The 15,800-nt window shown below is 39.6% G+C and overlaps 1 protein-coding gene across 1 annotated transcript; it reads right to left on the bottom strand.

The window, feature by feature from the left end:
- Positions 1-5,648: 5,648 nt before the first annotated feature.
- Positions 5,649-15,258, bottom strand: LOC140839170 (uncharacterized). The gene is made up of 3 exons (XM_073205801.1): positions 15,024-15,258; positions 6,459-6,850; positions 5,649-6,397 (listed from the first exon to the last, which is right to left on the bottom strand). The coding sequence occupies exons 1-3, from the start codon at positions 15,256-15,258 to the stop codon at positions 5,702-5,704; spliced, it is 1,323 nt and encodes a 440-aa protein (XP_073061902.1). The 3' UTR covers positions 5,649-5,701.
- Between the last annotated feature and the right edge of the window lie 542 nt (positions 15,259-15,800).

The raw sequence follows: 15,800 nt of genomic DNA, 5'->3' as shown, positions 1-15,800 counted from the left end.
ATTCAGAAATATCATCAAAATTCAAAGTCTTCAATGCGAAGAATACTCTGTCACTCAAGACCAAATTGGACATTTCTCCTGCTCAGTTTGTCAAGATCAAACAAGAGATTGGGACTCATCAAGCGGCCCCAAAATCAGTGAAAAAGGCCAAGACATTGGCTCAACTGAAGGTAGCAAAGAGGAAACTCATTTTGGGTGCAGTCCGATACAGAGACAACTCCATCCCCAAAGATCGCCAAGAAACCAAGAACCCAACGGGTTAAACCAACGTCTGCCGAGGAATCCATCACCTCTGAGAAGATAACGTCCTCAACTGCTCAGCAACCTATTGAAGCACTTCCTCTGTCAGTCATTCCACCAGATGGCTCAGCTGGTGCAACGAAGAAATCAGTTAAAACCAAAGCTCCACTAATTCATATCAATCTTCCTACTGGTGTGGCACCTTCCCGACCCAAAGGCATCACTATTATAGAAAGGGTGGATGCTACTCGCACTGGACTCGAAATTCCACACATTCTGAGTACTGATAAAGGAAAGGGCAAGTTGATTGAAGAGCCCAGACCATTCAACCCTATTCAAACTCACATTGACCTTGTTTGGGATAGGGTTAACAATTTTGCAGCATCAAAACTTCAACTTTACGATGCTTGGACAGCTTATCGCACTCAAATTTTTTGCCAAGCAACTGAAGAAGAAATCACAGCTGAACACTTTTATCAAACTGGAAGATTTTTTTCTAAGAACGGTGAAAGCTGTCATAGTTGCTCAGGCTATGGACAGAAAAAATTATTTGTTTAATCAAGTGAGAGCCAAGAAGTTGGCTCAAATTATTAGCAAATTGAAGACCAACTACATACCCACAAATCCTACTGCCTATGCTGATCAAGCAGTAACTACTCAGCTAGACACTGATCTGATTGGATTACAATATCAGATAAAATTTTGGGAAATAGATCAAGAGTTTGTTCTTCATCAAGGAGATTCGGACGATGATGAAGAGAAAATAGTTGAAGAACCGTCTTCTGAGCAGCAAAAACCATCCTCATAACAGGTTCTTGTTCCAACTGAAGAGCCAGCTCAGGATATGCCTCAATCACCTCCTGCTGAACATCAAATGTACACTGAAGCAGAATTATCCTTTGCAAACATTGAGGAAATTATTCAAGCAGTGGTACAAGAATCCAATAGCGAACCTACTTTTGATAAAGTTGATCATCTCGTTGATCAAAACAATCTAGAGGCTCTTATTTCTTCAGAAGCACTAGTTCAGCAAGTTTCATCTGCTGAACAAACCATTTCAACTGATGTGCCGATTGATTCTCAAGATCATCCGTTAGAGGCACCGGTTTTGATTTCATCAGACTCTATTATTCATCAAGAAAGCTCATATGTTGATCAGAATCCACCTTCTCCACCTCCAATTCTAGAAGAAGTTGCTGTAATCACGTCAGTTCAGACTGTTGCTGAAACAGTAGCAACTGATCAAGAGTTGATTGTTTTTTATCAAACTACAGAGAAACCAGGAACCTCTCATCAGTCTCCTACTCCATACTCATCAGATTTTGATCTTGTTCTCGAAGAAATTCAGAATATGCAGGATAGTATGAATCAAATGCTCTCAGCCATCTCAAAGATTCAGAATACGCAACTGTCTCACACTCTAAAATTGGAAGACTCTCAACAGTTCAATTCCGAAAAGCTGAAAGCTATCCAAACTGCTGTTACCTCTCTCTCATTTGCAGTTGAAGAAATCCAGAAGAATAAGGGAATAGCCTTGAGTCTCACTGCAACTCAAAATTCTATTAACAAACGAGTTGACAGTGTCGAGACACTCGTCTCCAGGAAGATAGATTTGCTGCAAGTCACAATGACCTCTGCTATTGAAAACATTTCCACCTTTGTCCAGCTTCTAGCTATTGACGTTCGGGAAATTATCTTTAAGATGGAGCAGTTTGACAAAAAGGGGGAAGAGCTTAAAGAGATTTTAGAACAGCAGAAGAAATCTTAAATTCTTGTATTTGTGAAGAATATGAGTTCAGTTGAATCTACTTCTTATTTTATCTACTATGAGTTCAGTTATTCAGTTATATTTTACTCTAGTTTTGTCAAACACGATAAAGAGGGAAATTGTTGGAAACTTAATTCCGGTGTTTTGACTAAAGATGAACCAACTGAACTAATCGTCAACTGAACACGTCATCAGCTGAATTCAGTTAACTGATCGATACAACTGAAGTTCATTCTCGTCAACTGATTCTTTACCAGCTGATCTCTCAGCTGTACACATCATCAGTTGAAAGCGACAACCGAAAAATAGTACAACTACCTACAACTGGTAGTGGATCGCCGCATTTCAGAAAATCAGTGTACGACTGTCAGAGTATATCGACGTGGACAATCAACGGTTAGAATATTCAAATATCCTTTAATGTTACCGTTGAGAGAGAAGCCTATAAATAATCGAAGATAGCAGCCGAAGAAACAACGATTGATCTTAGCTATCTCATTCTACTTGATGTTACGTTGCTAAAATATCTACTCATACTCAGAAGCCAAAAGCTCTCGTTTACTAGTTTTATCAGTAGCATTCAAGGCTACATTCTCGAGCTTAAATAGCACTTTGTAATCTTTGATAGTTTTTCTAAGTTGTGCTAAGATCAGTTATCATCTGTAAAAGTGTTATATACTAATAGTTTCAGTTATGGCAAAGTGATAAGTCCAAACTGAAGTGGGTCAGTGCAGTATCTTGTATTTGATCAAAGTCTTTTAGTAGATATCATATCTTCGTGGTAGAAGGGGTAACGTAGGAGTTATTCAAGTCTCCTAACATCCAGAAATATATTGTGTTATCTTTACTTTAGTCGTTACTTTTCAGTTAGATACTCTATCTTTCGGTCAGTTCATTTTCCGCAGCTGTTTTGTTCAGTTTAACTGATTGTCATTGACCGACGAGATATTTAGTTTCAGTTTGTAACATAACTGAACTCATATTGTCGAAGAATACTTAAATTCGAGAATTGTTTATTCAACCCCCCCTTCTAAACATTCTTTATTAGTTTAACCGATCCTTTTAGTTTGGCATATGCATGAATGAGGATTTAGTGAGTACCAGTCATTAAGGGTTCTATAATCATGGATACTATACTTTATTAGCCGAATTCACCTTGATTTATTGCCCCCAAAAATCGGTGAAAGGCCAAGCCATTGCTGATTTTCTAGCAGACCATCCTATGGTTGATGTGGCAGGGAGTGTGCTAGGAGACATCCCAGTTTTCTGTGTTAGTCAGCCCTAGATTTTGAAGTTTGATGGTTTCAGCCCAGAGAGGGCATCAGGGGTTGGAGTCGTGATAACATCCCCAACAGGAGTTAAGACAGCGTTGTCATTCAATCTAGACTTTCCATGCACCAATAATCAGACTGAATACGAAGCGCTAGTGATTGGCTTAGAAATTTTACGAGATTTGGGCACTAAAGATGTGCTGATTATCGGGGATTCCCAGTTAGTACTCAAGCAGATGTCAGGGGAAAGAAGTGTTCGAGTTTGGCGTTGGCCCCTTACTTTACTGCTGCTTCACAACTCCTTGATGATTTTGAAGATGTGACGTTCCAACATGTGTCAAGGCAAGACAATTGGGAAGCTGATGAATTGGCTCAAATTGCTTTCGTCTTAAAGATGTCGCCCGAGCTTTCCCACAAACTCTTGTTGATACAAAAAAGAAATCATCCTTCTATTCATCAGCGAGGAATACAAGATACCTTTGACAATGATGTTGACCTCGCTGGGGATTGGAGGGATGAAATAAAAGGTGCATTGAGGAATCCTGATCAGAAGTTGCATTATGGTTTGAAGATGAGAATTCTACGTTATGTCTTGATTGGAGATGAACTGTACAGGAAATGGGACAATGGTTTATTGTTGGGGTGTTTGGGTTTCCCAGAGGCCATGAGAGTCATGCAGCAGGTACATGAAGGGATATGTGGAGCACACCAGTCAGGGTCAAAATGAGATGGTTAATCCGCAGACATGGCCATTACTCACCATCAATGCTAAAGGACTGTATAAGATATTCGAGGGGTTGTCAACAGTGTGAAAAACACGGAAATATTCAGAGGATACCAGCCGATGAAATGCACGCTGTCATAAAGCCGTGGCCATTTCAGGGGTGGGCCATGGATTTGATAGGTAAAATTTATCATCCCTCGTCTCAAGGACACTCCTTTATAATTGTGGCAACCGATTTCTTCACCAAGTGGGTCAAGGCTCTCCCAATGAAAAAGGTAGAGCAGAAAGGTGTTATTCTATTTGTGAAAGAACATATTATTCACAGATTTGGAATCCCGCAATCGATCACAACCGACCAGGGAACTATGTTTTTGAATCAGAAATGAAGGAATTTGCTAAGGAATATGGAATCCAGTTGATTAATTCTTCATCTCATTATCCCCAGTCCAACGGTCAAGCTGAATCTTCAAACCAAGTATTAATCAAGATGTTGAAAAAGATGATGGAGGATAACCCCCGAGATTGGCACCGGCTGCTATCGGAAACTTTGTGGGCTTATCGAACATCAAAGAAAAGTGCTACTGGTCTAAGCCCTTTCACCTTGAGTTATGGACACAACACAGTTTTACCCATGGAAGTAGTGATCCCTTACTTGAGGGTGATGAAGCAGAATGAATTGGAGCCAGAGCTCTACACGGAAGCTATGATCATGGAGCTTGAGGATTTTGACGAGCTGAGAATGCAAACGTATAATGCTTTGGTGCTTCAGAAATCCAAGGTGGCCAGAAGTTACAATAAACGTGTGAACAAGAAAGTATTTGAGGAGGGGGACGTGGTTTGGAAGGTGATTTTACCCCTTGGGTCCAAAGACAGGGAACTCGGCAAATGGTCGCCCAACTGGGAAGGACACTTCAAAGTTCATCGAGTTTTAGATGGAAATGCATATTGGTTGGCATGTCTGGATGGGGAACCACACAGGAGGTGCATCAACGGGAAGTACTTGAAGCATTACTACCCCAGTAGTTGGGTGGGGGGATCAGACATAAACAGTTCATGAAGCTGGATGCAAAGGAGTTTAGTACAGAGTAGGCTAAATGGCCACTTTGTTTGAATCTGTCATATTAATTTGTAAGAAGTTCCGTGGGAAATGAGAGGAATAGGCTTTTAAGCCATTCCTTGTTGAACTTATTTGTAAATAATGTTGAAGCATTTGTAAATAAATAAAAATACTGGCTCATGAAGTTCGATGTAGTTAATTTAGGTCAAGTGCTCGTTGTGTTAGTTGGCCAAATCGTTGACAAAGCGAAGTTCATTTAGTGCAGGTCTTGAAACTTCGTTGAGCTTTATTTGGAAAAATGTGGTTTGGCCGTTCATTGGGAATATGTGTTGATTTGCGTTGGTTTGCGTCGTTATGAGATGTTCACTTTTTAGAAAATTTTGGCAGAGTTTCCCTTGTAAATGTAGTAAGCCAAAAATGTGAATACCTGCAAACAAACCCCAAGCAATAGATATCCAAACAACATTATATTCCAACAGCAAATTTGAGTTTCTAGTCATTCATCAACATTGACGAAACAAAAATAACAAGCCAAATCATGGCAAACAAGTGTAACATGTCAAGAAAGTACATAGTGTTCCAGAAAGTTCTCAAAAAATGCCAAACATAAACTGAGATCGCCATAAAGATGAGACAGAGTATCAAGAAAGATCAAGTTGACGCAACTCTTCCCATTTAGACAAGCACTCTGTCCGAGTCCGCTCAGCTGTTCTTAAGGTGTCCTCCCATTGTTGATAAGCATGCTTTTGATTCACCAAGTCTTCACCCAAGCTTTGAATGTCAGCCTTGAGCCTGTCAAAGGAATTCTTCAGAACCTCGTTGTCATGAAGAAGGGTTACCATATCAGCTTTGTGTTGGACAAGCTCCGCCTCTAACTTTTTCACCAGTTCTTCCTTAGCGTCAAACTCCGCATTCTTTTGGTGTAGAGTGGACAGGGTGACTTGTCTTTTAGAGAGCATCCCATCTAACTTCGCTTTTTGATCCTTGAAGTTTCTCACTGGAACCAAAGTTTCTGAACAAGTGGAACTGGAGTCCTGAAAAGCTGAAAATATGGTCGGCAAAGCAGTTAGTACATCGTGCAGGGGAAACGGGGAAAAATCAAGGCTACTTTGCAAGATGGACATAGCAAACAGAATGGTGTTTTTCTCCATAGCTCCTAAGGCATCTAGACTCATATTTAGAAAATGCCGAAGCGAAGCCTTAGCTGTGGCGACTTCCAGGCCAGAAGGAATATTGGAGGAGGAAATCGTAGGAGATGGCCCTGAGTCTAAAAAGCTGAAGTCGAAATCCAAATCCTCGTCGACCGAAGAAACCATGGCTTGCCTCTCCGTTAAGTCCTGCAATATCAAGAATGAGTTGCAAACTAAAACTAAACAAGACGGATGAAGTTATGTTTACCTGGAGGTCGGAAGTGACTAGTAAAGGGCTTTCATCCACGGTATGGCTCTCTATAACAAACTTCAAGCGCTTGCGAGGGGACAGCGGGATAACCGAGTGAAGATAATCATCTGATTCGGTCTCTGGATCAACTGAAAGAGAGCTCCTGATAGTAGAAGAAGAACCGTCATCTTCCACGGTTATGGAGCCGGCAGACGTTTTTTGTGCATATTTAGATGTCCCAGAGAGTGGTTTAGTGGCGGACCGGGTTCGCTTCCTCGATGGTTCAACCGTGGATTTCTTCTCTCCTCGGTCTGAGGTGTGCAATTTGGCAGAGACCACTTGTGGCTCTTTACCCTTCTTGCTGTTCCGGGCAGCCGACAAATCCAACACTCTTCGAACACCTTGAGTAACTGCAATGAGAGACACAACAAAGTTTAGACAGTGATAACAATAGACCATAACAAAAGTAGCAAGTTGAACGCACGTACCAGAAATTTTTAACGCCGTGGCAACAAGGGATGCATACCTCACCGCCCACTAGTCATAATAACTGTTAGCTACAGTGATGGGGCGTTAAGTAGTAGGGTTCTTGAAGAATTTGGCATGTTCGGAAAACTCAATGAGAGATAGTGAGGTGAATCTTTTCTGAGAGATTTCCATTCTCATCATATCGCTTATGGGGTAAGACAGGTATAATGTATTCGAAGGGAGACTCGGGCAAACCTAACTGAGAAGGATGCAGTGCAGGATTGTAGAACTCGAAGGAGTGGGTGCTTTGATCACGAGGGGATGTTCCGTCGCACAATAGGAACCTTGGATGAAGAATTGTGTGGGGACCCGGACGCTAATCCATTCTTTAATCGTCTTTAGGAATATTTAATCATTCATAATCAACAGGGTCTAAAAATTTTTCTTTTAAAAAGCAAATCGGAAACGTAATGTACTTAAAATCAAATTACATGTTAAACATGAACATAAAGATCTGATGTTATCTACAATAATCCAACTAGGTTCAACTACATGTCGGTGCTGAATCCTAAGTTGCTTCTGAAGCCCGGATCTCCACGCTATCTAATCCAGCCTCGTTCTCGTCTTGACCCTGATCCTAGCCCACCTGTTGCCATGCACACATACAAACAAGACAACAGCCGGATAACTCCGGTGAGATATAAATATCCCAGTATAAATCATGTATACATGCAATCATATAAATCATATAAGAGCATATAACAACAATCATATCCTATATCAATATCATGATATAATTCAATAACAAGAATAAATCATATTCTAAACATGTACCCTAATCCGGAACATAATTCAATATCTAGAATAAATCCTATTCTAGGCATGTACCAATATCAGGAACATAAATCAATATCAAGAATAATTCCTATTCTAAACATGTACCAATATCAGGAACATAAATCAATATCAAGAATGATTTCTATTCTAAATATGTACCAATATCAGGAACATAAAAGGACATGAACCATATTCAGGAACATAAATCAGTATTAATCCATACCATAAGATATAACTGTCACTCAATCCAGTGACTCTACTTTTTAGACTAGACTCAATCCTAGTCTAGGGATCCCGGTTTCCAGATGTGGTATTCCTATATCGAATTCCGTAAAGGATGGAACCATAATCTCTATTACTCGATATAACCAGTGCCCTGGTATTCCTATATCGAATTCCGTAATAGAAGAATTCCAATACCCTTTACTCGATATAACCAAATATGGTGTTCCTATATCGAATTCCGTAATAGATTCCATTACTCGATATAACCAAACATCCAGTGTCCTGACCTAACCGTCAAGGACTGTAGCTCTATCGCTAACATCCTATCTTGAGACATCGTGCAATGTGCCGTGGCGATACCACCACTATCCGGCACTTCTGTCACAAGATAACTCGTCTAATACCTGTCATCTAATATCAAGAGAACAAGTACATCAATCAACTTAATGCAAATATCAATGCAATAAGGTAAAGTATGTGATTTAGGGAAACTCGAGTCAAACCTCCCTCGAGTTGTGCAATCCCAACTCAACATTAATTTATACCTTTATCTTCTCGCTCAGAAGAAGAAGAAGAAGAAGAAGTCCCGACTCTATCTCGGTCCATTCCCAATCTGGTAATAACAATACCGAACAGATATAATATCAATAAACTATTCAATTCAATACATGTTCTGATCAATATTCAAATCACAATAAAATCTGATCAATGTCAATCGACATACGGTATACCAATACAATCTAAATCAAGACCGACTCTGATCCATATCAGTCAACTGATGTTTCGACGGCATAACAATCTGTCTCGATAATCCCGTCAGTCCAAACATCACAGATATAATATCAGAACTCATAATCAATATCAATACCAGTCATAATCTCAATAACCATACATATCTGATATGAATTCTCAGTCAAATCGATTCCAAAAATCATAACAGTTACATCAACAGTCCGTTCTTTAATCTGACTTCGATTCTATGATGTCTAATATGACAAGGACATCATATATGAATCCTATTCAATTCTGACAACATCATAGTTTCAAGACATGTCAAAACGTAGCAAAACTTACGTCCAGTTGTAGCCTACGTTGCTAGGAACTCGGTACTGAAGTCGGATTCAAAATCAGACGGGCGGATTGAAGTGAAAAGGCGTAAGGATTAAAGCTTCCCTTCTCGATTCCTTCGTTTCTCCCTTTTTCCCTTCTTACCAAAGTTTGATATGTATGATATATGTATATATATACACGTCGCGCATATACAGACCAAGTGGCAATTTTTCATGTTGCATGACTCGCGCTCGGGCGGTTAATCTCTACCGCTCGAGCGCGGCACATTCTGTCCGAAGATCAACTTGATCACCACTGGCGCTCGGGCGGTAACTTTCTGCCGCTCGAGCGCCAGACGTTCTGTCCGACTTTTTCTTTTATGGTGTATTGGCGCTCGGGCGGTTCTTTTCTACCGCTCGAGCGCCAGATGTTCTGTCCAACATCTTGGCTCACCATGCCACGACGCCCAGCTTCTTCATTCTAGTTCGTATAACTTCAATCACCTCCCTTAATCCATAAATCATTTCAGATTACGGTAATCAAATTCTCGGGCATTACATTTCTCCCCCTCTAAGATATGATTTCGTCCCCGAAATCACAAGCAATTCACTCATGAAATACCGATAATCATATTAGATCTCAAATCAGATACAAGAAGGAGATATACAGGAATTGCAATAAACCCATATCCACGAAATCCCTCGAGATAAAATCAATCTCAGAACCATGGCTATACAACATCCGTATATACCAGTCAACCATTCCATAGCAAAGCAATATCCTTACCTGCTAATCCTATTCAAGGATAGATTCCACTTTTGGCCTCGAATACCAACAGTCATCGTCCGACGTTGGCTTATTAGTCTATGTCTTCTAATCTATCCAATCCGATCTCAGGTAACCCTGCAATATCATTTCCATACAAAGGAAATTCGCAGTTCTCACTGTACAATACCTCGACTAGAGCTATTTCGATACTCATCTAATAGCTATTATTGCACAATAATTCACAAGTGACAATGAATCATGCCAACTAGTGCTAAAATCAAGCACTACATTTCCTGGATATCCTCCAGTCTCAGGATAATTCACTCCGACTATCCTTTCATCTATAATTCATAGACGACAAATCATGCTACATACTCAGCCAAAAGTACCAAAATCAAACGAAAGTCACAGTCTGATAAAATCAACTTTGGCATTTAATACAATCTGACCCCCGTTTCTGACATACCTCTCAGTCGTCTGGTCATATCAGTACGTCATCATGTACAATATAATCTAGGCAATTTGAACAGTCGTTCAATCATAATTACATTCCCTCACAATCTGGAAAAGATTTCAGTAGTGTCATCACACCATTCATAGAAATGTACTCCCATTTCTATTTAGAACTCAATGATCAAGATAATCAATCTCTTTGTTTCTATATTTATGTCCTCCTCAGTCAGCGATTTAGACATTTCAATACAAATTCTGACATAACTGATTTCATCTGTTTATATCAAAACTGTCCATTCGAATTATCACACATTTCCTGTTACCAGAATGGTACTGAATCAACTACTGTGTGCATTTGACAATACCTGCCATTCAAATCCGAATATCTGACACAAACAAATCAGCTAATCATATAAAATAAAATATTACCTACCTGGTATTCGGCTCTGACACACTGTTCTAACTACCAAAATCAAGTTCTGAACAGTCTGATCAAACTTCTGAACTGCTTTAACCTTCAAAACCAGTTCTGACTCGACTGAACTGTATATAATCTAAACGGTTCATAACCATCGGTATCAAATACAGACTCAGAGTGGTAATAATATCGAATCAGATTCAAGATATCAATAAGCAATACTGATCTAGTAACCGCATAAGGCGCAATCTCTGACATTTCTGAAATTGTGCCATTTTCAATGTCGTTCTCGGTCATTGATCAATAATCAATCAGTATACTATCTTCAGATATCACAGACTCTGCATACAATCTGTTACAATCGAGATTCATATCCGAACAATTCTATATACCACAATCTCAGTTCCCAGAATATTCAATTCAATCATACGCTGCGAACATATCAAAATGTCATAGATAAAACGAGCATAATATCATCGGAATATTGCTGAACACGGGATTCATCAATCCATAATCGGAACTGAAGTACTTTCCAGATAAACATATAATCACATGTAACTCTAATTCTCAGGCAGTAAATCTTTCAACTAATATTTTAATTCTTTCAATTCAATCAGTATCAGTCTATAAGAAATTATAAAATGAAACCAATACCTGGAATCAAATCAATGCTGAAATCACTTTTCCTGATACAGGACAACCTGAAATCTCATCTGAAATACTATAGCAAACTTCCTGCTATTAGTAAATCAATCCCTGATAGACTCAACTTCAGTCATCAACTGAATACATAAGGGAGTATTCCATTCCTTTCGATAATCATCGAATCATACATAATACGGATATCAAGGAATTCAAAATCTAAATCCCTTACCGTATATCATTCATTCCTTGGCCATTTCAGGTTCGAATCTTACCATCTCCTGGCAAGACTCTATAATAAATCTGTACTTGTTCGATATATCAATATCAATCGTGCAGTCATCATCCGACAATACAAGTACAATCTGTCCTAATTCAATCCTATTCTCAACTTACTGCAGTATATAATATCCCACAGAATATCACTGATATCAAATTCTTTCCCCAAAAGGTAAAGAAGCAATACTACAGTAGATACAAAACCAACAGGTAAAGCATATATCCGTGCCACCCAATCAAGAATAAACATAATGATTGCATTAGTATATATCAATACATATGCATCATAATCATAGAGGAACAATACCTGCCACTATATCATCAAGTGTGTCCTGGGTCTGTTCCTTGATCACCATATCCAGATGATCTAGCTCCCTGAAATCCTCGGGAACCTCTCAGTTCTAGTACTCCTTTGGTTGTAATCCACCAACTTCTGGCAGCTTCTCGTAACTGAGGGAATACCAGTGTGATTCTCTGTTCATCTGTACAATTAAGTAAATCGAACAGTATTTCTATGTCATCAAACCAGTTTTCATACTCTTCAGACGTCCCGATACCACTCAGAATCGGCGGCTGAAATAACTGAAACTCTTTCAATTTAATTTCCATCTGAATTTCTGATACATCTATCTGATTAGACGAAGTACTACCCCTTTCTGAAAATCTTCTACGAGGTATATCTGATGATCACAGGAATCAGTAATCACAAGAGATAATCAATCCCAATCCCTTTCTGATCAGCTTACCTTCTGATCAAGAATTGGTTCTGATTCATTTTCAAATCAGATATATTACCAAATCAATTCAGATATTCAGGTAACATATATTTAAACGCAATAAAACATGCTGGCATGCTAGCATACTCAATGTAAATCAACATAATACTATATCACATGTTAGCAATCAAAAACAGGAAAGAAAACACATTCTACCCCGCTCACTCTTTTCTATCTCAGTGCTAAGGAACCTACAGTTCAAGGACCTACAGCTCTGATACCACCTGTTGTGGGGACCCGGACGCTAATCCATTCCTTAATCGTCTTTAGGAATATTTAATCATTCATAATCAACAGGGTCTAAAAATTTTTCTTTTAAAAAGCAAATCGGAAACGTAATGTACTTAAAATCAAATTACATGTTAAACATGAACATACAAATCTGATGTTATCTACAATAATCCAACTAGGTTCAACTACATGTCGGTGCTGAATCCTAAGTTGCTTCTGAAGCCCGGATCTCCACGCTATCTAATCCAGCCTCGTTCTCGTCTTGACCCTGATCCTAGCCCACCTGTTGCCATGCACACATACAAACAAGACAACAGCCGGATAACTCCGGTGAGATATAAATATCCCAGTATAAATCATGTATACATGCAATCATATAAATCATATAAGAGCATATAACAACAATCATATCCTATATCAATATCATGATATAATTCAATAACAAGAATAAATCATATTCTAAACATGTACCCTAATCCGGAACATAATTCAATATCTAGAATAAATCCTATTCTAGGCATGTACCAATATCAGGAACATAAATCAATATCAAGAATGATTTCTATTCTAAATATGTACCAATATCAGGAACATAAAAGAACATGAACCATATTCAGGAACATAAATCAGTATTAATCCATACCATAAGATATAACTGTCACTCAATCCAGTGACTCTACTTTTTAGACTAGACTCAATCCTAGTCTAGGGATCCCGGTTTCCAGATGTGGTATTCCTATATCGAATTCCGTAAAGGATGGAACCATAATCTCTATTACTCGATATAACCAGTGCCCTGGTATTCCTATATCGAATTCCGTAATAGAAGAATTCCAATACCCTTTACTCGATATAACCAAATATGGTGTTCCTATATCGAATTCCGTAATAGATTCCATTACTCGATATAACCAAACATCCAGTGTCCTGGCCTAACCGTCAAGGACTGTAGCTCTATCGCTAACATCCTATCTTGAGACATCGTGCAATGTGCCGTGGCGATACCACCACTATCCGGCACTTCTGTCACAAGATAACTCGTCTAATACCTGTCATCTAATATCAAGAGAACAAGTACATCAATCAACTTAATGCAAATATCAATGCAATAAGGTAAAGTATGTGATTTAGGGAAACTCGAGTCAAACCTCCCTCGAGTTGTGCAATCCCAACTCAACATTAATTTATACCTTTATCTTCTCGCTCAGAAGAAGAAGAAGAAGAAGAAGTCCCGACTCTATCTCGGTCCATTCCCAATCTGGTAATAACAATACCGAACAGATATAATATCAATAAACTATTCAATTCAATACATGTTATGATCAATATTCAAATCACAATAAAATCTGATCAGTGTCAATCGACATACGGTATACCAATACAATCTAAATCAAGACCGACTCTGATCCATATCAGTCAACTGATGTTTCGACGGCATAACAATACTGTCTCGATAATCCCGTCAGTCCAAACATCACAGATATAATATCAGAACTCATAATCAATATCAATACCAGTCATAATCTCAATAACCATACATATCTGATATGAATTCTCAGTCAAATCGATTCCAAAAATCATAACAGTTACATCAACAGTCCGTTCTTTAATCTGACTTCGATTCTATGATGTCTAATATGACAAGGACATCATATATGAATCCTATTCAATTCTGACAACATCATAGTTTCAAGACATGTCAAAACGTAGCAAAACTTACGTCCAGTTGTAGCCTACGTTGCTAGGAACTCGGTACTGAAGTCGGATTCAAAATCAGACGGTCGGATTGAAGTGAAAAGGCGTAAGGATTAAAGCTTCCCTTCTCGGTTCCTTCGTTTCTCCCTTTTTCCCTTCTTACCAAAGTTTGATATGTATGATATATGTATATATATACACGTCGCGCATATACAGACCAAGTGACAATTTTTCATGTTGCATGACTCCCGCTCGGGCGGTTAATCTCTACCGCTCGAGCGCGGCACATTCTGTCCGAAGATCAACTTGATCACCACTGGCGCTCGGGCGGTAACTTTCTGCCGCTCGAGCGCCAGACGTTCTGTCCGACTTTTTCTTTTATGGTGTATTGGCGCTCGGGCGGTTCTTTTCTACCGCTCGAGCGCCAGATGTTCTGTCCAACATCTTGGCTCACCATGCCACGACGCCCAGCTTCTTCATTCTAGTTCGTATAACTTCAATCACCTCCCTTAATCCATAAATCATTTCAGATTACGGTAATCAAATTCTCGGGCATTACAAATTGTGACTTGAACCGCCTCAACGATGGATCGTGTGTCAGTTCCCCTCACAGCGGCCATATTTTCGATCCATGGGTGGTCCTCAACCTGATAGTGAAGCAAAGTGGACGGCGGACTGGTCGATCAAAGGGTAAAGACCGAAGGAAAGAAAGAGTATATGCGACAGCGAAGTCACTCTGACATGAGATAAGGTTCTTCCACGACAGCTGTTTGGTGGGGGATCCTGGAGGAAACACCAGTTCGGGGAAGTAGGAAAATAACCACACTTGAAGATTCCACAAGGCACCATTAAGTTTAGACAGGGGTACGTCATTCACCACAACATTCAGCCATCGATATAGTGACCCCAAGAACATCACACCAAGGCCATGAACATGTCCGACGCTCAAGGATCTAACAAGGGCCAGATACTCCATGGTAGGCTTACCAGAGGAGAGACAAAAGAGATACTTACAGATCAATATCCACATGAAGGATATACGCTCCTCACTGGTTGGGGAAGTTCTTTTAAGAGCGTACCAAGACTTAATAACTTGAGAATAGGAGGAAGGATTCCATTACTGTTCAGGGAGCCGAGGTAAATCTTGAGTATCCACCAAGCTGGCGAACTCATTTCCTATAAGTGGAAGGCCCAGTAAGATGCAAAACATCCTGTAGAGTTATAGACGTAGGACCACAAGGGAGCATAAAGGAGTTACAGGATGGTGCCCACAGCCTAACAGCACCCTCGATGAGATCGAGATTAAAGGTACGGTCAATGGTGGACATCTGGATAAATTGGTAAAGGCCCTGTTTTCGCCATGTGTTCCCATCAAACTTTTTTAGCCTATCAGCCCAGACATTCCAATTGACGTCCCCCTGGGGTAAGGATTTAAATTTGGAAAATTCGAAAGGAGGTGCGATAGCACGATTCAGCAACAAGACATTTGACTCGAGAATGGATAAAGGGAAAAGCATA

Source organism: Primulina eburnea, chromosome 8, assembly GCF_022965805.1.
Source record: "Primulina eburnea isolate SZY01 chromosome 8, ASM2296580v1, whole genome shotgun sequence".
Taxonomy (NCBI): Eukaryota; Viridiplantae; Streptophyta; class Magnoliopsida; order Lamiales; family Gesneriaceae; genus Primulina; species Primulina eburnea.
Note: the sequence above shows the minus strand (reverse complement) of the source record. Positions and strands in the feature narration are given on the sequence as shown.